Source organism: Aspergillus sclerotioniger (assembly GCF_003184525.1).
Source record: "Aspergillus sclerotioniger CBS 115572 chromosome Unknown BO94scaffold_2, whole genome shotgun sequence".
Lineage (NCBI taxonomy): Eukaryota > Fungi > Ascomycota > Eurotiomycetes > Eurotiales > Aspergillaceae > Aspergillus > Aspergillus sclerotioniger.
In genome coordinates, this window is record NW_020290992.1 from 1 (window position 1) to 21157 (window position 21157).

The following is a 21157-nucleotide window of genomic DNA, read 5'->3' on the forward strand; positions in this document are numbered from 1 at the left end:
CTACAACGCGACTGCCTTCTCCGATATTTGCAATTCGCCTTCCTTCCGTTACAAATATGGATTCTTCGACCGACCGAACATGTTTGAGGCTGTACATGACCTGTTTCCAGTCTTCTCGCAAAGCAAAATATCTAGCTACCAGGACATTCTCTACCCTAGCCCCTGGTATTGGGCTGATCAGGTACCTTATGAAGAAGACAAGGATTTCGAGTGGGAAGAGAAGATTAGCAAGATGTACTGGAGGGGCTCAACGACTGGAGGATACTCAAGAGCCGGAGGCTGGCGACGGCAGCATCGACAATTATTTGTCGGCAACGTTAATGCTCTAAATACAGCCAAGGTACTTGGTGAGGCCGAAAATGGCCAATGGAAGGCCAGGGGTGTTGGCCGGAACTCTTTTGCCGATCTTTTCGACATTCGGTTTACGTATATTGGCCAATGTGACGAAGAGGATTGTGCTGCCCAAAGGGAGTACTTTGACGTTGCGGAGCCGGTTGTTCAGCAAGACGCTTGGGCGTACAAGCATCTGCTAGACATGGATGGAAATGCCTTCAGTGGTCGTTTTTATGCTTTCTTGCACAGCAAAAGCCTGGTCTATAAAATGTCGATCTTCCGCGAGTGGCACGATGAGTGGCTCAAACCCTGGGCCCATTACGTACCTCTGAGTTTGACCGGAGATGATTATCTCGAGGCCGTGCGGTACTTCGAGTTAGAAGATGAGGGCAAGGTGATTGCACCCAAACTCGCCCGACAAGGCCGGGAATGGGCACAAAAAGCTCTTCGCAATGAAGATATGGAGGTTTGGTTCTTCAGGCTACTACTCGAGTAAGTAAACTCTTCAAGCACTTGACTGCACTTTCTGACATTGAGCTTTACAGGTACGGGCGCCTAGTAGACGACAACAGGCAAAACCTGGGGTTTTCGCCTTAGCATGTATGACAGCTGCCAACTTTTTCTCATATCTGTTCTTATATCCCTTGATGTTTTGACGATCGAATGATATCTATGGAGTCCGGGTGCCTTTGCTATGACGACACGAATTATCTTGGGCTCGAAGTTGTATTTTTAGTTTTGTGTGTATATGGTGGCGAAATGGCGGATATGTACCTAGTTTTATGCAAGCATATGCCCTCGGATGGGTGACGACTTGTGAAGAAAATCCCGACACCAAAGTAGGTGGTTTCTGAGACGACGCCTAATCATTGTGGTCCCATCACATGCTGCGGTCCAGCAGAGCGGGAATTAGGTCACCGGCGCTGCCCTCCGCGCTGGTGGCGGAGACCTCTTCCAGTTCCAGTCCACTCCGGGACCGCCGACGACATTGTACTAGTTTCAGTGCTTGCCCACACTACCACCATGCCCAAGCCAAGAACGCGATTCCGCCCCCTTTAACATCATATCCGGCTTAGTCTGGCCGGTGCATTGACATTGCTCTGACTACATATAATTCGCAGGATCCGCCAATGCTCCTTTTGTTCTTCCCATCTTGTCTCGTCTCTCCAGCGCACCTTTTAGAAACGAGCGCTGGTATAGTTGCTCGAGATTCGCATCATGGCAGCCTGGCTGCTTAACAAGCTGAAATCCTTCATGGTGCTGGCATATGGGTTTACCGGTCTTCTTTACTATGGACTCGTAGCTGTGCGGTTGGGATATCTCTTCAAGGAACCCACTGAGAAGGAGAACTTGGAATTGCAGATTGGTGAGTAATTGTGCTGGTATGGGTTTGGTTGAGTGGTGGCTTTCTTTTTTCTCACCTGAAGTATGGGCTTGAGCTGATTGCATCTGACGGATTCAGCTCGCGATAAGTTTTGGAATCTGTCGAAGGATTGGTCGGGGTTTGCCCATCACATACTTACTCTGCGAAGCGGGTTCAAATTCCATTATGTTTGCAATGATTCTGGGAACCGGGGCCCGCGGACCAGGCGAAACCGGTGGTCGTCTTCATCCACGGCTTCCCGGATAGCTGGGCCATCTGGCGCCATGTCCTAAGCTCGTCGTCTCTCCAGGAGTCCGCGACTTTGGTTGCGGTCGACATGCCCGGTTATGGAGGCAGTGACAGCTTCGAGGAATACTCTGCCACGAATGTGCTCGAGAGTTTGACGGAATTCGTCATCGCGATCAGAGCTAAATATGGCGTGGATACTGAGGCTGGTCCCCGCCAGAAGAAACTGACTATTGTCGCGCATGACTGGGGTTGTGTTGTTTCGATGCGACTTGCTGCTGAGGCTCCTCAGTTGGCGGACCGGTTTATCTTGACTAACGGGCCTTTGGTATGCTATCTCAAAGCTCTCGTTTGTGTTCTTCTTGTGCTAATGAAGCTAGCCTCGACACTCTGCCTCCAATGTTCGTCGTCTCATCTCCACGTCGGTCAAGATGGTTAAAACTGCTTCGCGCGATCCGATCCGTTCACGCTCAATGTTCTCCAAGGCGTTTTCGACTCTGGGCCCCGTGTTTCGGCAAGTGTGGAGGTCTAAGTACATCTTCGCTTTCCAGCTCCCTATGTTTCTCGTTCGGTATTTGGGTAGAGGGGGTTATTATTCCTTCTTGAAAATCATCCACAGGTCTTCTTACGGAAGGCGGGAGTTTACTTCTCAGGATGCTGCCGAGTGTCTGGCAAGCACTATGGGCCCGTCAACTACCGAATCCAGCACTCAAACCGCCGATGGTGAGGAATATCCGGCTTCACTGAAGAATGAGCGCGCACCGTCGAGCTTTCAGCACATGGCCTGCTACTACAGGGATGGGACTTCTATCGCGCGCTGGAACAAGTCTGTTGAGACGATTACCGACCTGCACAGCATCAGTGGCGGCAACGGGGCTGGACTGTTTGACGACGGACCCAAGGGCGCCTTGAAAGCCAGTGCAACCATCCTTTGGGGCAAGGCCGACATTGCCTTGGAGCCGCAGATTTGCTTGGATGGTATCTCGGATTATCTCGTCGCGGACAGTCAGCTTGTCGAGCTTCCTCTGTCGGGCCACTTCACTCCGCTGGAGCGCGAGAGCCAAGTTGCTCTGGAAAAGGCGGTTGAGTGGTCTGTTAAGGGCGAGAAGGAAGACATTGGGGCTGTTGTCAAGGCCTGCTACCCGAAGGCTGTGGTGACTCTGCGGAAGTAAGCTGATCTTAAGCGAATCTGACCAAGATGATGTATGGCGTGGAACTTGGTCTTCAGCGTTCGTGATTCGTGATTCTGCCAGTGTTTGCTCCAATTGCTATTTTCGTATCCCCTAGCATAGTTGTCGCGAATTTCCTGCGATCCGTTCCACCAGAGCAGGGTACACACAGCGTTGTGCACATTTTTTTTTTCCTGTCCCTGCGTCGTGTCCGCTATCGGTGGACTTAAGCAGGGGTATAAAAAGGGTGGGCATGCAAGGGGCAGTTGGTGGTTGAGGTTGCGCCCGGCTTCTAGGCTGGTCTGCAATCAGAATTTCAGATCCTTTCACCTCCTTGGATAGATGGCGGTCATACAATCCAGCGCGCAGCTTCTCCGACATCCGTTGAATAACGAGCGGAGCGATCCAAGCGATCCAAGCGATCCAAGCGTTGGTGGCACGGGGACGCGGCCTCATGCAGTTGAGCTCTGCCGCTTCTCACCAATCCGGGGCCTTCCCTCCTTTTTCCCCTCAGGCCATCCCCAGCTGGGCCCCATTCACTTCCCCAAAGCTTCCAGCCACCAAATAGCCCGTCGTCCCCGATCCCATTTGCCCATCGGCCAGCCAGCGCCATCCAGTGCCCATAGAGTGTCTGTAAATCCAGCGAGGAATCAAGTCTGGTTCCGTCCACACTCTCGAGGTCCAGCTTCCCAGGGACTGACTGCAGCTGGCGCGGCTGCTTATTATGCTGGCGGGCGGGGTTGGCTCCAAACGTCACCTGCGAGTGAGGGGGATCGTAGTTTGTCGGAGGTACTAGCTCAGTACCTCGTTCTCGGCCTTCGTTCTCCTCCTGCCTTTCTTCCAATTCTCGTGCACTCCACATTCGTTTTTGTTCCCTCTCCCCATTTCTCTTCGGTTAACTGGTGGTCTCGCGGTTCGTGCGGCGTGACAACCGCCGCAATGGTTCTCCAAGAGGGTGCAGTCTATTGCACTGTATGTTCCGTCCCCTCAGCCCGAGGTCACGTTGCCAGCTACTAATTGGTCCGCAGCTTCTCTTGAGCGATCATTATCTCCCAGGTATATTTCCCCTGACTTCTGATCAACTCTGAGAGATTCGCCCCCCTGATCATTCATCTGTCTGCTCTATAGGTGCCACAGTTCTGGCCCATTCCCTGCGTGACAATGGCACCAAAGCGAAGCTGGTGGCTCTCTTCACCCCAGGCAGTCTACAGCCAGCGACCATTCAGGAGCTTCAGGTATGCGCATGCTCAATTCACGCCAAACTAATTCAACTTCACAGTGCAATCACTGATAAGCGCTCCTTAGGCTGTTTATGATGAACTAATACCTGTGCACCCGCTGACAAACGTTACCCCAGCGAATCTCTGGCTCATGGATCGGCCGGACTTGATCGCAACCTTCACAAAGATCGAGCTCTGGCGCCAAACACAATACAAGCGCATTGTCTACATCGATTGCGATGTCGTGGCTCTCAGAGCTCCCGATGAGCTCTTGGAGTTGGAGGTAGATTTCGCCGCGGCTCCGGACGTGGGCTGGCCGGATTGCTTCAACAGTGGCGTGATGGTGCTTCGTCCCAACTTGCAAGATTATCATGCTCTGAGAGCATTGGCAGAGCGAGGTATCAGTTTCGATGGTGCCGATCAGGGCCTACTGAACATGCACTTCCGCGACTGGCACAGGCTGAGTTTTGCGTACAATTGCACACCCAGCGCCAATTACCAGTACATCCCCGCCTACAAGCACTTTCAAAGCACAATCAGCATGATCCACTTTATTGGAGCACAAAAGCCATGGAACATGGCAAGGCAGGTGGATCCAGTTCATTCGCCGTACAATCAGTTGCTGGGAAGATGGTGGGCTGTCTATGATAGACATTATCGTCCTACCGTGACTGTGAGTAGCAGCACTCGCCCATTCATGGATATTAAAACTGCGTTATATGGGACCGTTAAGCTAATGGTGTCTGCAGTTGCCAATCCAGCCAACTCAGCCATCGAATATTGTACCTACAATTCAGGTGGAGACGCCCACGCCACAGGAAGTGCCTTGGGATTCACAGGAAGATAAGCAAGCGCAGCCACATAGGGACTATCAGGAGCATGCGTTCCATGACCAAGCTACTGAAACGCGCTTTGAGCCACCCTCGCAACCGCATTGGCAACCACAACCACCACAGGAACCTCAGCTGGGGGCACCAACGCCAAGTTATCATGGTCACGGTGCGCAAGAGGCCCCTCAAGTGCATCAGATCCAAGAATTCTACCAGGAGCTCCCTCAAGTACATCAAATACAAGTGTTCCATCAGGAGCTCCCTCAGCAAAGTGTACCGATTCCGGATCAACAGCACACGACATTGACAGGCCTACCACAGCCCACCGAGGACGTGCAACGGCAGGAACAGCATGCGAGTGAAAGTGTACAAGCACCGATTATAAGTGCCGTTCCACGATATGTTCGTGGAGAGGAGCATGTCACCGCGTACATACACCCTCACTCGGGCGAGACATCATTTGTAGCTCATATTGAGCCGCCATTGCACGCGCATGAAGCAAGTGTACCATCAACTGTATCAACAATTTCCTCAGAGTCCTCATATCCCCAGCCCCACTATCCTCAACATCCTGCAGAGTCCATTCATTCGACTGAGCAGCCACCTGCACCGCCATCACCAAAACCTGAAGTTCGGACTTCGTTTGAGCCACCCAAGGCAGAATGGGATGCGTCCAAGTGAGTTACCAAAGAATCTGTCCCACTGAACTTATTGCTTACGCTTCTAGGGAACCCCCGCCATTGAATACGAAACCTGAAGGTATTGCACTGGCAAAGAAAACCTACACCATGTCGCAGGATGAGCAGCTCTTCCAGCCTCCAGAATCCTATCCGGAAGCACCTAAAAACATGTATTATGAAGTGCCTAGCACGAAGCCGGAGCCAGAAAAGCTTACACAGTTGTTTCCCTGGGAGACTCATGCGCCCACACCAACTCGCGTGTTCCCAGAAGACGATCAAAGCTCAGCCACATTTACTCTCCCAAGATCCTTCATTGAATCTACAGAAGACGAGGCAAGCCCGTCACCGGAGTCTCGGATGAAATCCTGGACCTCCGAAGAGCCGACCGAATCCTGGGATACTTACTCGCGGTCTAATGCATGGGATGAGGTCCCAGAGATCCAACGATACATTCAGTCCCTGCAGCAAGCCCGCAAAGGCAGAGTCCAAGTGCTCACTGGCGGCCCGTCCAGCGCAGGACAGAGCCTACCAGGCCAAGAAAGGTTCAACTACAGTTGGACCAACGTGCGGGTGACAGACTTCCCTAGCGAAGAAGAGCGCCCCAGCCTCCCTGTAACCCCAGCCCCCATTCGCAGACAACCACCTGGCCCAGGTGAAGAAAATTCCGACCTAGACCTACTTCCCCCTGCACACGGTGTGCCAAACCAGGAGGACTGGGTGGGTATCACGGTTGATATATTTTTAAACCTCCTTCGAGCGACGTACTTATATTGGAAATTTACAGAACCCTACAGTCGGTCTCGAAGAGCTTCGTCGATATCAGTCCGAAGTGTTGGAAAATCCAGATTTGCTTCATGAGCGGATCCTCACGATTCGTCTGCGCAGGGATTCATAAACTAACGATATGTGTGACTTGTTCTAATTGAGCCATCTTGTTATTTTACTTTCAAGCAATGTTCATGTTTTATTCTTGCTGGGCATTTCTTTCTGCTATCCTTTTCTCTTTTCCTAAACTCTCTTATTGCTTTTGTCTCATATTCTTTCCTTCCATCTCTGTCTGGCATTGTACAGTATCTTCTTATTGACCATATGCATATGCATCCATTTGCAATGTTGTTTCGTTTGTGGATACAAACTGTTACTATGCCATACATTAGGAGCGCGTCACTGTTATGTTGACATATTTGTTCAAGACTGTGTTGACAAAATGTTGTCGTTATGTTTATCAATAATGTGGTTTGATGTTTGAGCAATGAAGAGCGATGAATTTGATATAGAATTATTCCTGCCTTTAAGAATAAAACATGTCTCATCTAATGTAGAAAGCACTAGGAAGGTATCGCGCAGAAAGAAACAATCTAGCCAGCCCAATGGCGAAACATCCAAGCCTGCAGTCTAAGAATAAGGAAAGTGGTATATCAACGAGGAATAATGATGACAACGAGAAGAAACAACAGGAAGAAAGAAACGCCATTCTACAGAATCCATCACCACACTACTAACCAGACGAAAGAAAAGAACTCAACACCGCTGCCCCCTCACCGAATAAAGGTGTGACCCCTTGATATGGCTCGCCTTGCCGGTCTTGTCATCGAAGATAGAGAAGCCGCGTGTTGCGGCGTTGGGGGGTGTATATACTATTGCAAAAAGATCGAGGTTAGTTTAAATATCGGTACGTCTATATTATTACCAATGTAGAAGATAGAAAATAGAAAGGGGGACCCACGATGCAACGACACGGCGACGTCATTCGGATCGGGGTTCGATATCCGGTGAAGGCCCAGCTAAACAAACAAGGTCATTAGTTTTGACCAGACGTGCGTTTGTTTAAAGAAAACGATAGCGAACGAACCTTGTCGGACATATAAGTAACCTGGTTCTCATTGTATATGGTCTCCTTTTTGATTTGCAGTGGAGAGGATTCTCCGTGTTGGAGTTTGTCTTGGTCCGGCCATGCGTAGAGGGTTTCTTTGAGAGAGCCTTTAAGAATCTGGGACTGGGTTAGATTTGGTGTCTAGTTCCTTATCTATGGAGGAGGGAAATGTGGTGAAGGGGTGGGTACCTTCATGACGCAGTGTGCGTTGGCGTGGTCGTGAATTGCGCTTCCTTTCCCAGGACTCCAGACTAGGATGAGCTGGGGTTGAGGGTGTTAGTGTATGTTGTTCTTAGTTTGTGTCCATGATGGGAATGTTTATAGTGGAAAATTGTAGTATGAGTGATTAGTAAAAGATTATGAACTCACCAAGTTGCTCTTGCCATTGCCCTCGTCAATGAGGTTTCTCGTATAGTTCCTTTTGGGGTCTCCCAAGGCGAAGGAAAGCCATTCGTCTGGATTTGATTCGTATCGTTCCATCAGACGAAGGATATCCATAGGATCGATATCGTCGGAATCAAGACCCGAGCTCGGACCCAGAGCGTCGCTTAGAGCTTGGACGAGGTTCTCGAATCCATTCTCGGGAGACGTTTCGGATTCAGGTTCACGCGAGAGAGGAGGTGAGTCTGCTTTGATGTATGGCATGCTGTTTTTTGCCTATGTCTTGCTCAAGGGAGACTGTTCTTGTTTCCTTTTCGGAGTGTATTAATACTAGTAGTAGATGGTGTCGGCTATCGGGGGTCCGGCAAGAAGTATGAGGTGGCTGAGGGATTGAAGGCGCGCACAGGGCCTTTCGAACAGTCAAAACGCGGTATAGTAATATAGTCTGTGATATTAAATTTAGATGATACTTAAGAGTTAACTGGTAAGAATAAGATCCTCCAAGCTATTGAGTTAGACTGAAACCGATGGAACAACTTCTGGATGGAAAGAACTCGCCACCGCCGGCGATAAGCGTGGGTGCCTTATGATGCCTGAGGCCGCCTCCCCGCCATGTGACGAACCAAACGGACAAATGAAGTGGCGGCCACAATTTCAAAGATTGTATCTCCACCATTGCGACTGACGTACCGATTGTTCGTTCTGGTTTTCACCACAACACTGCTGGAAAGGGTTTCGATCGCTAGGGGCGGAAATCCTGCAGAATTGCTTCTCCCAGTTATTTCTTTCTGTTTTTATAGATTTTGTACCTTGTGCGAGGGGTGAACCTCCATATAAACCGCCAAAATGTCGACAACCGTGGAGAAGGTTGGATGGCCCGCCACTGTTTTTCGGTTTTTGTTCATATTGAAAGACACAATAGCAGACCAGATATGCTGACAGATTTTGTGTACAAATGTAGATCAAGCAAGTCGAGGACGAGGTTCGCGCGGACTGCCCGTTAAATTTCATGCGCCAGAATTCGTATACTGATCGGTTACCCAGATGGCTCGGACTCAGAAGAACAAGGCGACGGCCTATCATTTGGGTATGGGATAAAGATATTGTTGGGTCGGTTCGAGAGCAAGGCTGACGGAATGGTGCAGGACAGTTGAAGGCTAAGCTTGCTAAGCTAAAGCGAGAGCTTTTGACTCCGTCTGGCGGCGGCGGCGGTGGCGGCGGTGGTAAGTGAATACTGGACGTGTCTAAATGGTCGTGTCAGTCATTGACTTCTGGATCTCCAGCTGGTTTCGATGTCGCCCGTACCGGTGTTGCTAGTGTGTATGTCGGAAACGCCTTGGAAGAAACATGGAATTTGAACTAACCTGGGCAGTGGTTTCATTGGATTTCCCTCCGTCGGAAAGAGTACCTTGATGAGCAAATTGACAGGCCAGCATTCAGAAGGTTCGTCACGGAACAATCGCAGTCGACATGGGTGGTGCTAATGGTGCTCTACGCAGCTGCTGCTTACGAGTTCACAACCTTGACGACGGTCCCTGGCCAGGTCATGTACAATGGTGCTAAGATTCAGATTCTCGATCTTCCCGGTATCATTCAGGGTGCCAAAGATGGTAAAGGTCGTGGTCGACAGGTCATTGCTGTGGCCAAAACCTGCCATCTCATCTTCATCGTGCTCGATGTCAACAAGCCGCTAGTCGACAAGAAGGTCATTGAGAACGAATTGGAGGGCTTCGGTATCAGAATCAACAAGCAGCCTCCCAACATCACCTTCAAGAAGAAGGACAAGGGTGGTCTTGCCATCACAAGCACCGTTCCCTTGACGCATATTGATCACGACGTGAGTCTATGAGCTTCGGGTACGTTAGTGTGCAAATTAAGCTGACTTGTATCGTTAGGAAATCAAAGCTGTAATGAGCGAGTACAAGATCTCTTCGGCAGATATCGCTATCCGATGCGACGCGACCATTGATGATCTTATCGACGTCCTCGAAGCCAAGAGCCGAGCTTATATCCCCGTCATCTATGCCCTCAACAAGATCGATGCCATCACGATCGAGGAATTGGACTTGCTGTACCGGATCCCCAACGCCTGCCCCATCAGTTCGGAGCACGGTTGGAACATTGACGAACTTTTGGAAATGATGTGGGATAAGCTTAACCTTCGTCGCATCTACACCAAGCCTAAAGGAAAGGCCCCCGATTACACGGCCCCCGTTGTGTTGAGATCTCATTCTTGCACGGTCGAGGATTTCGTAAGACTCCCCTACCTCGGCACTGCCGACCACCCATGTTAGATCGAATCTGCTGACGCGCAATCAGTGTAATGCTATCCACCGGACGATCAAGGACCAGTTCAAGCACGCTATTGTCTACGGTCGCTCCGTGAAGCACCAGCCTCAGCGTGTCGGTCTGTCACACGAGCTGGCAGACGAAGATATCGGTTTGTCCTCCCCTCTATCTCCGCAGCAATGATTAGGATCTCCAGGGCTAACGGTGGGACTGCAGTGTCGATTGTGAAGCGGTAAATGAGTCTACTGGAGCGCAATCCTTGAAGGATCCGCTTACGACCGGGACGAGCTATGGCGAATCGTACTCGAGAGGATAAATCGGTAGTGTTAGGGGCTGCTCCGCCAAGTATCGAGTCCAAGAGGCCCGGCCCTTGTGACAGATTTCCGTGAGATGCCATAAGGATTGTGATTGGGGGAGACGATGTGCGCACGGGCAGCAAGCTGGCAAACGCCGCCCTGGATTAGCACGACCACTCGTCTGGGAGAAGCCTGGACCATGAGTCAGTAGGGATTGCTTCTCTACTACTCGATCTGTGATGCGCAATCCTCTTTTAGGAAGGCGAGAAAAAAGCGATTGGAGGCAGGAGTTCGAGGCAGGAAGGCTGGAATAGGGTTTCTTGGATCAGCAGTACTTAGTCCTGCCGTTTTGATATTTCTTTTGTTTTGGTTTCATCTTTTGGAGCGTTCATTCGACCATGGTGGTCGATTCCGGGGGTCCCGATCCGAGGAAATCGATGTTCTAGATCGAGGCCCAGGCTATCCAAGTCAGTAGACATACATACATGCACACATCCATAGATAGTGCGGAGGATTCGCTTACTTTCTTTTCTTAGATGATTGACCGCTTCTGGCCCTGGGGGTGTTTTACATTAGGTTCGACGTCGCGTCGGCCATCGCTTGGGCCAGCCGGACCGAGACAGAGCTAGCAAGCAACCAGGCGCACGTCCATTTTTCCTCCTGTTCAATGGTGTCATCTGTGGGGAAAGCGAAGGCGCTATGGGAGCAGCTCAGGATGCTATTCCCGGATCAGTACATCGATCGATGCGCCCAGTTACGTATCTATGTGCTATACGCACTGGACCCGAACCGGTGCTCGAACCATTCCGGTGGACGGTGGCTGCCGCCGCTCTGTTGGGGGCTGAACACACATTTAAGCATCGTCCTGCTGAGATCGGACTCGATTTTATGCGAGGCAAAAGGCCATGCGCACATCCAGAGCTAAGTTGGGTGCCTTAGTAGTTACCTTAGCTCAAATGGCGCACGCGGTCTACCCAGAATTGAGGCATGGGCAATCCATCGGACCTACCGTTCGCAACCAAGGTGGGCCAGGCCCAATCAAGGATGGGGAGGGTGTTTTTTGATCCTATGCTCCATACTATACGAACGAAGGAGCCGACCCATCAACGCCTCCGGTTAATAAATAGATCGATGCGGCCGTCCTACTGGCTGTCCGCGGCATGTCCGGGCCCTCTCTGGCTTGCCTCCGTTGGTAATAGTGAATACTAATCATTATGACAGCCATGTCCCAAGGACAGTCAGGAAAGGAAGTAAGTAGTACCTGACCTTCTGCAGCTAGTTCTGCGCCTGCAGGTGCGGACAGGGTCCGGGGTACTTTGAGGACAACCTAGAAGAGTGGTTGGCAGCAGGCCGGTCAAGGGATTCATCAAGGCACCGTCTGGCAATTTGCGGTCTGGTGGTCTTTTTCCCCCCTCCTATTTGATCCTGCTAAGGAGGGTGGTGACGGGTAATTACGGTAAGACCGCCCGGGGGGGGGGGGGGGTTATTCGGACCTCGTCAGGCATGGCGGCGTAATCGTTTCCTGGACTAACCCCTGCAAGGCCATGGCGTCGCACCAAACCTTCCATGCCGGATTTTTAAGGAGGTTTCTCGGGCAGATGGCCAGGTATCATTGGAACATCCCAAGGGGGGGAACCTACTTCCTCTTCCCCTCGGACGGCCTCCCGCGTAATTCTAAACCGACCCTGGGTTGATTTCGGCAGTTCCTACGGAGTAGTACTAACCAAGTACAGTACTACTACTACTACTACTACTACTACTACTACTACTACTACTACTACTACTACTACTACTACTACTATCTATCATCGATTAATTCTATATTAATTCTATACAGGGGAATTGTTCGTGTTCGAATGGGCATGGCAGATGGGGTTCTTCATTCATCCCGGATGATAAGCATCCCCCCCCCTCAATTTATCATTCTCTTCAATTTATCAATCACCTACCTCACTTATCTACTACTTTTGATTGCCGTCCGTCCTCTCTTCCCTCATCCTACGGATCAGTGGCCTGATCAAACCATTCCCCCCTGGGACCAATGACCGACTCCCGGTCGTAGATATTGATAACTGAATGCATCCGTGATAATGCAGGTTGGAGGGTTTCCTCGGAGTATAGAGTACCCTGTGCATGCCATTGACAGTCTCATAAGAAGCGGTCTGCGCGGGTGAGCGGGATCGAAGCAGCTGTCATGGACTTACTAATCATCCCAGGGGCATCCATCAGCACTTACGTTCATCTGCATATGATGGGCGACTCACCGTTGCTGACCAGATGCAGCTGCATTTAACTCCTGGTTAGTGCGATGGATGCACGACTGCCTCTATCTACTGCGGGGGACTAGATACTACATACTATCTACCCAGAAGTTGGCCCCAATGGAGAGCCCCAGTAGGAACCTGTGGGAACTGGGAAGGAGGGGCAACCCGGAAATGTAAAGAACAGAAAAAGAAAAGAAAAAGAAAAAGGCGTAAAGGAATACCAGCCAGAGAACCAAGCTGACAGGGAAGAATGAATGTCAGCCATGGGCCAAAAGTGGAGACACCAGCATGGCTGCTGGTGATCATATCATCATCTCCAAGTCTCAAGAGATATCCTCCCGCAATGGAGCGAGAGTCCTTCCCAGCGCCGAGCATCTCCCCAGACAGATGGTAAATCCAGGATCTGATAGGGGAGTTGAACTGATGGACTCTGTCTTGGATACATCGCCTCTGGAGGCTGCGATCTGCTCGACGGCGGCACAGCCTCGATGGTCGTGTCAAATAGATGTCTGAAGAAGGCCTCGCCAAGCATGATGGCTGATCTTCCCCTGGGCCCCGTGATATCCAAGTCGTCGTGCTCCAGGATGGAAATGGATTTCTGCTCATCAGATGACTGAAGATGCACCGACGGACGTTGATTCCCACTGGAGAGTGGAGGCTGCATTGCATCTGAGGGCTTTTCCCTTTCCGCCCGTCTCACCTTATTTGCCGATGACCGTACTATGCGAAACGTCCTCGCACAAATGAGATTCCTTGTTACGCCATTTCTCTTGTCGACTATCCAGTCTAGGTCTCCTCTTTCTCTCAGGGAGGGATTTTGCCCTGGATAACGCGGTTCCTGGGATATCATTACCTCGGCGGCCGGGGGTGGCTTACGCTGGTCAACCCCCATAGAAAGACCGCCCCGCGGTGATGTTAAAAATTGTTTGATTGATGACTGTGGAAATGGCGCTTGAAGCGGAGCAGTGCCTGGTAAAAGAATCAATGCAAAGGCCAAGGAACCCTTAATCTGGGACCTGGACCTGGTAATTTACCGGTTTCGGTCGGTGGGATCTGGTCAGACAGGCAAGTGAATCCACCAATCTCCACTCCGATGCAAGTATGGACCACGGTGTATGGAGGCCTCAGATCTTCCCCCTCGGCCATTATCCCACCGCTACACAGTCCACTAGATACCTACCTAGTGGCTACCTATTGTTCAACCTATCCTCTCTGTGATGTCATTCTCTCTGGTGGTCTTGGGCATTCATCGGACTCGGAATTGTTCCGTTCAAGGGCCCCCTCTCTCCCCCGTGACGAACCATCTCCCCCAGATCCCACCATGGGCGGCTACGGTGGTAATAGGCCAGGTAGAACGGTGGCACCCCAAGGTGCACACTGCATGTATGTAACCGGTACATGCCACAGTGGAATATCTCTTGCCTGCTGCAATGGCTTGTGTACCTGACAGATATCTATTATTGGCCTGGTCAACCGGTAAGGCTCCTACCATCTCATTCGGTGTCGGTCGTCGTACCCCGGCCCGTCCCCGGCCATTCACATACCCTGGTCCATGCGAGGCCCTGGCTCTCGGCGGATCTTCTGCATCAGCCAGTAAGGCGCTGCCTCTAAGCGCCGTCCCCAGCAGCTTCTTGCCTCTACATACATATGACCTCCATGTATTCGCTGCGATGTTTTTCTCCTACCGTTCCATCCCATTACTGCGCGCGTTCCTGAGGCGAAACGCAACCCGTTGGGAACCGGGCCGACCAGGCAGAGCAAAATCGCCACCAGGGAAACTGGGGCAAATGAACTCATGTGTGACCTTCTCTGTCTACATACCGCTGGGTTTCTAGAATGAAGTGTCAGGCGGTCTCAGCCCCGAAATTCCAAATATCCGACCCATCTTCTTTGTAGATACCTATGTACAGCAGGGCCTTCTGTTAGATATTGCGCGGTGCTGCTGCGCACGGAAAAGAGTGGCAACGGCTTCCGCTGTATGGAGGAGGTAGTTTCAAGGTAACAATGAAGTTTACGCAGGGAACGCGCGTTGCTAACCCACTAGCTTTCTTCATCTTTCACATCCATTGTCTCATTGTCTTCTTTTCTGCTAGTGCCTCAATGGGATTGATATAGATCTGGAGATATCGCCCATTCTTGACCCCATGGCATACCTCGGTAGGGCTCAACTGGCATGAGATGTATTAGATACATACAAGAACTTAGCATACTTGGTATATAGGTAGTGCCTGACTCGCGACTACTGCCTCGTGGTCATCCGAACAAGCGGGGCGGATGGCAGACGGACGAATGCAAGCTGGAAGAATGATTCAAGATCCATCCCGTCCGCGCCGACCAGTGGTACGGCATACGCCCTTATACTTACATAACGGTAGGTACCCAAGACGGAATACGGCGGCCGCTTAGCCCCTAGTACTATTCAGGCACTATTGAAGCCCCAGTAAGGCTGCACTTGCATTCAGACCTGTCGCGTTCCGAAGTCGCACGGCCAGAGCATCGAAGTACGATGCATTACGGAGTACACCTTTCTTTCTACTAATGTACCTGGAGAGGCGGTGCAGTCGACGAAGACAGGAAGTAAGTTCCAAGCCGACCTCAGCCCCATGGGAGTGAGGTAAGGCTAAAGGATTGCCATGATTCGCAGTGGGCAAAAACTTACACCGGGCCTAGGAAAACTTTTACCCTCGAATGATCAATGGCCGATCATTATCTTCACGTTCCAAGCGGGTAGGTAAGCATGGCCCAATGCGTCGAAATTCACATCCGGCCAATCCAACCCCTTTGTTCCTCACACATGCACTATGGAACGCCCATTTCTTGTCTCAGCTATTTTCTATTTTGTTCTTTGTACTCACCAAATCCTTCCGCCATCCCTCCGACCCATCTACTCCTCCTTCGTTCTCCAGAATGTTTACAATCTGTTCGACGATTTGCATTGCTTACTTAGGGTGCCGGCCCGGAGTGGACCGCAGCGGGTCCAGTGGACCGTGGGGTCCTAGCTCCTGGGCCTCATGCTAGTAACTCCCTGACCAGAATCATGAATCCCGTCTGTGCACTTTCTGATAGGGTGAACCTGCTTTTCATCCCTGGTCTTTACCCCCCCCCCCCCCCCCATGCAACCATGGAAGAAAATAAATTGGAATCCATCTATGCCTTCTCATTCGACCGAGGTGTCTCCTGACGGTTTTTTTTCTCGTGACAAAGTACGGTGCAGATCGCGCTTTTGGCCGATGACTGGCTAGAGGCACGGGCGACTATTACTGGTAGGCAGGCCCGAGTCTATCTACACATTAGAACATAGTATGATCGATAGCGATAGGTGGGCTTGCCATTATTATTCACCCACTTTACGCTAAGCAATACTACGGACTAGAGGAGCGAGAACGAGAGCGCGCGAGGGAAAAAAAAAAGAGAGAAAAAGAAAAAGAAAAAAAAGGAAAAACCAAACAGGATGGGCATAGCGCCATGGACGGAAGCCCGGCGTCGGATGCAGATTCTGACAGCCCCTAAGACTGGCTACTTCCTTTTGGAGCAGTTCAGCCAAACCACCACTGAGGCCTCATCGTCTTAGCCTCTCTGAAAGATCGACCGACCGCTCTTTGCACTTTGCAGGTCTTAATTCGCAGTCGTCTCACGGCTATCTCCTGGTGACCTATACTTCTACCGCCTAGTGACCTTCCCCTCATCTCCCATGCGACTCACCCCCCCTGGTCCGCCTTCTTCAGTCAGATCTGACATTCTGTCAGCGCCACAAAGGCGACCAGGACTGGTCCGTCCTGGAGATTGGAAATCCCACTTATCGTCCCTGGAGTAGTGCGGGTTCGGGGAAGGAAAACCGTTGGGATTCTGTCGCCTGGTCATTGGCAACATCCAGTATAGTTCCAAACTGTCTCTTTGTCCGCAAGTATGTCATGCGGGCTTTTAGGTTCAGCAGTTTATCGATCCGTTCCCCGTTCCGTCAATTGAACCTTGGTTTACCCTTGAGGAACTCTCAGCCGTCCATAACTTTTGTCCGAGGTCGATCCCCTCATTTATTGATTGCCCGGCGTCCACTCACATCTTCTACTATCAAGATGCGGGATAATGCTTCGAGAATCATGGATGTCTGTCCGACAGAGCGAAAGAAGCTAGAGAAGCAAATCGCAGGGACCACCTAGAAGCAGGACAAGCCACAATGGGGTAAAGGAAAAAGAAAGGAAAAATTAAATGGGTAAAAAGAAATTCTTCAAAAATTTGACCTATGCCTTTCATCCCCAGGTCCAATGCCCGCCTGGGATTACTTGGATTACTACTATCAACGACATTATGCCAGTTTCTGGCGTTCTGCTCCACTCGGAATCGGGTACGGAGTAGGTCTCTACCCAATCCCTTGTCCGGTTCTCGACTAGCCAGGTATATACCATGGTAGACCAGCGGCCATTGGTGTAGGTCGCCGCCAGTGTAACACCAGGATGGATGGCAAGCTCTGCGGTGGGAAAGACATCCATCATGTCATCCTGTCAAGCTCAGGGAACCTGGTTGCTACCATTCCCAAGCGCGTTAGGCATCTGGAGAAGTGCGAGGATACCGTCCGTCATGGACGATACGCGATGCTGACACGATGTGGTACGAGGCCTTACCGTGTACCTTAGTGGTATTTGGACCCGAGGCAGATCCCTGTTCGACAATCTAGATCCCTGCCAATCAGCAGCAGCTCCCCCACCCATCATCAACTTGAGGTTAGCGTGCCTGCCTTTCTTCTCAATTACTTTCGACGTCGCGGCCCAATCGTCGTGCAAGACCTGCATTTTTTGATTTTATCTTATTCTATTTTATTTTTTATTTTTAAATTATCTGGATGTATCGCATCGACGCTGCCGGCCTCGTGTTTGGCTGGCCGTAATTATCCTAGGTAGACCAGATATTAACGTAGCCCCATCAGGTCGGTCGGATCCAGCCCTTGTCACGGGGCGAGCATCCGTAAGTACTATCTCTCTCTCTGTATTGAAGTAAGTAAGCAGGTAGGTAGGTAGGTATCAATCAGAATCAGCATCGGCCGGTGCAGAAGGAATCCTGCCAACCAGGGATGGCGCTGACCCATGTCCTAACTGACGTACCGACCGACCGACCGGCCGATCTATACACTGGATACCTATAGGTACATTGACACACCTTCCATGCACCGCCTGGGTCAGGACTATATCTCGCCCTCCCGGCTGGCCTGCCTGCTCACCTACCAACTTGGGTAGGTACCTACAAGTACCCGTGGACCGTCGTGCCTTCCTGCGTACCTGACTCTTACTCGTCGTCGTCGTCGTCTTCTCCTCCTCCAATTGATCGGGATTTCTTCCTCGTTTTCATTTCCCTGATCGTCCCTGTGCCTGCGCCCAGGCCTGTCCCTTTTTAAAACTCCAGCTTTTACCCACACGCTGCAACCCCCCCCCCCCCCCCCTTCCCCTTAGGACGGACGACCCGCTCCTCCGTCCTTTCTCTTGTTCTTGTACAAAAGAACCCAGGCCTGCTGCCGGTGTCTGGTATGCGTCGTGCTGGGAATCCCGCCACAAAGTCCAGGTGTGAATAACTTTGATCCGCTGGTGTTGATGCATGAGTGCACATCAGCTTCTGTAATCGCCTATCATTCAAGCTCGAACATGCATCTGCCTCCCTCGTCTTGGCCTTAAGCTGTCCGTCGCTACTGGACGTCCTTCTTCTTTGCTTTTCTCGCTTGCCTATCGATTTCCCTTTGACACACTTTTGGTCTTTATAATCGCTATAGTGCTCCGATTGACGGCTCTTGTCCGGCACTGGCGTCGGTGCAACCACGACAACCGCTGCCATCGTGATATCACTGCCCCTCCTAGCCTCACCTTCTTTGCATACTCCCTCCACGCCTCCTCCTGCTCTTTCAAACATGGATACAGAGAGCAATCATGCGCAAGACCATGAGTTTGCCCCGACCTCCTGGCTGGATATAGATGGGTTCAGTCCCTCGGAGCAGTCTCCAACAATGGATTATCCGGCCTTCGGATACAATGTCGTACCGCTAGACCCTTCCTATGGCGTTGATTTACCTCCGCCTTATGCGACACTGCCAATAGCCATGGCTCCACCCCCAAGTTCCTGGCCTAGTATGCTTTCACATCATGGGCCTTTCCCAGATCCAGGTGTGCCAGCTATGCCCATATTGCAGGCACCACCTGTAATTGCGCCGGCCCCGATCATTCCAGCTCCACCTCGCAAGTCATCTACTAGCAAGCAACCCATGAACAAGTCGTCCACCGGCAAGTCATCCTCAGGCAAGTCGTCCACCGGCAAGTCGAATGGCAACTCAACGCCACGGAGGACCCTTACCGACGAAGACCGTCGACAAATGTGTCTCTACCACGAGGAGAATAAAACAGCCAAGCAGACAGACATTGGAGGTAAGTCTTCCCCAGATCCTACCAGAGAAAGAATCATCACACTAACGAATGACCTTCATAGCATTGTTTGGAGTTGAAAGAAGGTAAAGTCATTCGACCTCCAATACACCTTCCCGGAAGACTTTCATCTAACTTGCGTGACTTGCTGGTTGAAGTACGGTATCAAAAGTCCTGCGGCAGAAGGATAAGTATCTAAATCCGGACGATGGGAGTCGGTCTCCTATTAAGCGGGCCAAAGGACGAGTCCCGGATATCGAGAAGGCTTTGTCGAACTGGGCAAGGAATTATCAAAAACAGGGCTACCCGTTGAATGACGAGATGATAAGGGAGAAGGCCCTGTTTTTTGCCAGCACCTGTGGCAGTTCGGACGGCAAGGAGAAGGTCCTAAGCACCAGCTGGTTGGAAAAATTCAAACGCAAGTATAACCTGATGGGTGCGAGGAACCGGAAGGGCTCCTTTAGTATCAAGAGTGAATCCGCGAGCCCAACTTGCTTGAGCATCGATTCAGCATTGGCATCCGCCGTCCAGTCTCCCACTCTACTCTCGCCTACATCCCCGACTGGCTTCATGTCACCATTGCCGTTATCACCCGTCCAGAGCAACGAGAACATGAGGGGCGAGTTTGCTCAGAGTCTAGCTGAAATTGCAAGTGACTATCAACATATGCATACCAAGAGTACAATTTCGCTTGACACAACCTGCTCTTTCTCTGCCGGTCTCACCAGTCCGACATCTCCTTTGTTGACGGAAAGTCCATTCACTCCCACTAGCCAGTCACTTAATTCGGCTACAGACGGCAATTCCACCAGGCCTCGCAGCCAGACGTTTCCACTCAGTTCATCTGATCCAAGTTTGATGGCCGCTGATGAATCTGAGCATTTGACAAAAGCTGCACTACGACAATCATTGTCAGGTACGGCACCTGACTCTTGTGAGAACCAACGCGATCAGAAGATCCTTCCGGCACTCGATACTTCTGCGGGTACAATCAAACGCAACCGTAGTAATCCTGACTTCAAAGCCAAGTCTATATATCCCCCGTTGTTCTCAAAATCCAGCACCGTGTCTCCTGTTAGCTCCCCGGGATCGCCAACTCAGGATGAAGCCAGAAAAGCGCTAGAACTCGTGATGAGCTACTTCAAACAGCAGCCCTCTGGACTTGGTGCAGATGACTATATGACAATCGGGAAGCTGATGGAAAAGCTTGAGCTCGCTAAAGCGCAGCAGGCCACACTTCCGGGGGGCCTCACTCGAATCGACGAACATGATGATTCACCACATCTGAACCAGAAGAGGAGTATTCACAGTCTGGGTTAAACGGCCTTGCCTGGCTGCCAAACTCCTACATCGACACACATAGAGCGACCGTCTATGATCAGTCTTGTGGGAGTTGCTGGCAGCCGTACATGAGCTTGGCATCACAAAATACATAGTGTCTTGTCCTAATTTTTCTCTTTAAGGGTGTTCTCTTGCTGTTCCTTTCTATTATACCACACATGGTTCTATATGTCTTTTGATGGGGTGGCCTTCTGTTCTAATATTGCATCTTTCATGCCAAATCTAGCAATTTTCTATCTATATGTGGCATTGCAGCTACTGTCGAGGGTCTGGAAAAAATTTCATTGACGATACACCGCGCGAGGGCAACCTCAAATACCCGGTCTTACAGGGAAATGAACTCAGGTGCTTGGTCCCATCAGCAGGAACGTGTGGTGTTGATTGGAGTGTCTCCTTGGAATATGACTAGGTTACCGGGATGTTTCATCTATATTTTTCGTTCTCATAAATTGTTCTCTTGAACGAGCATATCCA

The 21157-nt window shown here is 50.9% G+C and overlaps 9 protein-coding genes across 9 annotated transcripts; 6 read left to right on the forward strand and 3 right to left on the reverse strand.

Moving 5' to 3' along the window:
- BO94DRAFT_428284 (putative capsule-associated protein CAP1) lies at positions 1–924 on the forward strand (the record flags this gene model as incomplete). Its single annotated transcript, XM_025607464.1, has 2 exons — positions 1–825; positions 879–924. Coding segments are annotated over 2 exons (871 nt in total), but the record flags the coding sequence as incomplete, so codon positions are not given.
- Positions 925–1551: 627 nt separating this feature from the next.
- On the forward strand, positions 1552–3114 carry BO94DRAFT_580643 (alpha/beta fold hydrolase; the record flags this gene model as incomplete). The annotated part of the gene is made up of 4 exons (XM_025615341.1): positions 1552–1699; positions 1796–1884; positions 1923–2270; positions 2323–3114. 4 exons carry the CDS (start codon positions 1552–1554, stop codon positions 3112–3114), a joined length of 1377 nt encoding a protein of 458 aa, XP_025472205.1.
- Positions 3115–4050: 936 nt separating this feature from the next.
- On the forward strand, positions 4051–6736 carry BO94DRAFT_454982 (glycogenin; the record flags this gene model as incomplete). The annotated part of the gene is made up of 8 exons (XM_025607627.1): positions 4051–4083; positions 4140–4167; positions 4240–4346; positions 4417–5004; positions 5081–5389; positions 5429–5838; positions 5889–6558; positions 6626–6736. 8 exons carry the CDS (start codon positions 4051–4053, stop codon positions 6734–6736), a joined length of 2256 nt encoding a protein of 751 aa, XP_025472206.1.
- A 522-nt stretch (positions 6737–7258) lies between these two features.
- Positions 7259–8554, reverse strand: BO94DRAFT_125268 (putative cysteine dioxygenase Cdo1). The gene is made up of 5 exons (XM_025605599.1): positions 8084–8554; positions 7904–7975; positions 7694–7831; positions 7568–7625; positions 7259–7478 (listed from the first exon to the last, which is right to left on the reverse strand). Exons 1-5 carry the CDS (start codon positions 8357–8359, stop codon positions 7363–7365), a joined length of 660 nt encoding a protein of 219 aa, XP_025472207.1. The 5' UTR covers positions 8360–8554; the 3' UTR covers positions 7259–7362.
- A 96-nt stretch (positions 8555–8650) lies between these two features.
- Positions 8651–10984, forward strand: BO94DRAFT_125327 (GTP-binding protein RBG1). The gene is made up of 10 exons (XM_025605601.1): positions 8651–8962; positions 9057–9077; positions 9140–9182; positions 9241–9318; positions 9379–9415; positions 9468–9538; positions 9595–9932; positions 9991–10347; positions 10415–10535; positions 10601–10984. Exons 1-10 carry the CDS (start codon positions 8942–8944, stop codon positions 10618–10620), a joined length of 1107 nt encoding a protein of 368 aa, XP_025472208.1. The 5' UTR covers positions 8651–8941; the 3' UTR covers positions 10621–10984.
- A 2005-nt stretch (positions 10985–12989) lies between these two features.
- On the reverse strand, positions 12990–14105 carry BO94DRAFT_125302 (uncharacterized protein). The gene has a single exon (XM_025605600.1). It carries the CDS (start codon positions 13834–13836, stop codon positions 13255–13257), a length of 582 nt encoding a protein of 193 aa, XP_025472209.1. The 5' UTR covers positions 13837–14105; the 3' UTR covers positions 12990–13254.
- A 312-nt stretch (positions 14106–14417) lies between these two features.
- Positions 14418–15147, reverse strand: BO94DRAFT_530169 (uncharacterized protein). The gene has a single exon (XM_025610627.1). It carries the CDS (start codon positions 14739–14741, stop codon positions 14481–14483), a length of 261 nt encoding a protein of 86 aa, XP_025472210.1. The 5' UTR covers positions 14742–15147; the 3' UTR covers positions 14418–14480.
- Positions 15148–15395: 248 nt separating this feature from the next.
- Positions 15396–16045, forward strand: BO94DRAFT_125509 (uncharacterized protein). Its single transcript, XM_025605602.1, has 2 exons — positions 15396–15521; positions 15615–16045. Exons 1-2 carry the CDS (start codon positions 15483–15485, stop codon positions 15960–15962), a joined length of 387 nt encoding a protein of 128 aa, XP_025472211.1. The 5' UTR covers positions 15396–15482; the 3' UTR covers positions 15963–16045.
- Positions 16046–18682: 2637 nt separating this feature from the next.
- BO94DRAFT_125554 (centromere binding protein B) lies at positions 18683–20793 on the forward strand. Its single transcript, XM_025605603.1, has 3 exons — positions 18683–19345; positions 19407–19428; positions 19501–20793. The coding sequence occupies exons 1-3, from the start codon at positions 18835–18837 to the stop codon at positions 20660–20662; spliced, it is 1695 nt and encodes a 564-aa protein (XP_025472212.1). The 5' UTR covers positions 18683–18834; the 3' UTR covers positions 20663–20793.
- Positions 20794–21157: the final 364 nt, after the last annotated feature.

What these genes read in the sequence shown, in the direction of transcription:
- BO94DRAFT_125268 (XM_025605599.1), bottom strand. Translation starts at nt 8,359, where the DNA reads ATGCCATACATCAAAGCAGACTCACCTCCTCTCTCGCGTGAACCTGAA. An exon ending in GCAATGGCAAGAGCAACTTG is followed by an intron (nt 7,976 to 8,083) that starts GTGAGTTCATAA and finishes CCTCAACCCCAG; the next exon opens with CTCATCCTAGTCTGGAGTCC. An exon ending in ACGCACACTGCGTCATGAAG is followed by an intron (nt 7,832 to 7,903) that starts GTACCCACCCCT and finishes ACCCAGTCCCAG; the next exon opens with ATTCTTAAAGGCTCTCTCAA.
- BO94DRAFT_125327 (XM_025605601.1), top strand. Translation starts at nt 8,942, where the DNA reads ATGTCGACAACCGTGGAGAAG. An exon ending in CGGCGGCGGTGGCGGCGGTG is followed by an intron (nt 9,319 to 9,378) that starts GTAAGTGAATAC and finishes CTGGATCTCCAG; the next exon opens with CTGGTTTCGATGTCGCCCGT. An exon ending in GACAGGCCAGCATTCAGAAG is followed by an intron (nt 9,539 to 9,594) that starts GTTCGTCACGGA and finishes TGCTCTACGCAG; the next exon opens with CTGCTGCTTACGAGTTCACA.
- BO94DRAFT_125302 (XM_025605600.1), bottom strand. Translation starts at nt 13,836, where the DNA reads ATGGGGGTTGACCAGCGTAAGCCACCCCCGGCCGCCGAGGTAATGATA.
- BO94DRAFT_530169 (XM_025610627.1), bottom strand. Translation starts at nt 14,741, where the DNA reads ATGAGTTCATTTGCCCCAGTTTCCCTGGTGGCGATTTTGCTCTGCCTG.
- BO94DRAFT_125509 (XM_025605602.1), top strand. Translation starts at nt 15,483, where the DNA reads ATGTACCTGGAGAGGCGGTGCAGTCGACGAAGACAGGAA. An exon ending in GCAGTCGACGAAGACAGGAA is followed by an intron (nt 15,522 to 15,614) that starts GTAAGTTCCAAG and finishes CACCGGGCCTAG; the next exon opens with GAAAACTTTTACCCTCGAAT.
- BO94DRAFT_125554 (XM_025605603.1), top strand. Translation starts at nt 18,835, where the DNA reads ATGGATACAGAGAGCAATCATGCGCAAGACCATGAGTTTGCCCCGACC. An exon ending in CAAGCAGACAGACATTGGAG is followed by an intron (nt 19,346 to 19,406) that starts GTAAGTCTTCCC and finishes TGACCTTCATAG; the next exon opens with CATTGTTTGGAGTTGAAAGA. An exon ending in TTGTTTGGAGTTGAAAGAAG is followed by an intron (nt 19,429 to 19,500) that starts GTAAAGTCATTC and finishes TGCTGGTTGAAG; the next exon opens with TACGGTATCAAAAGTCCTGC.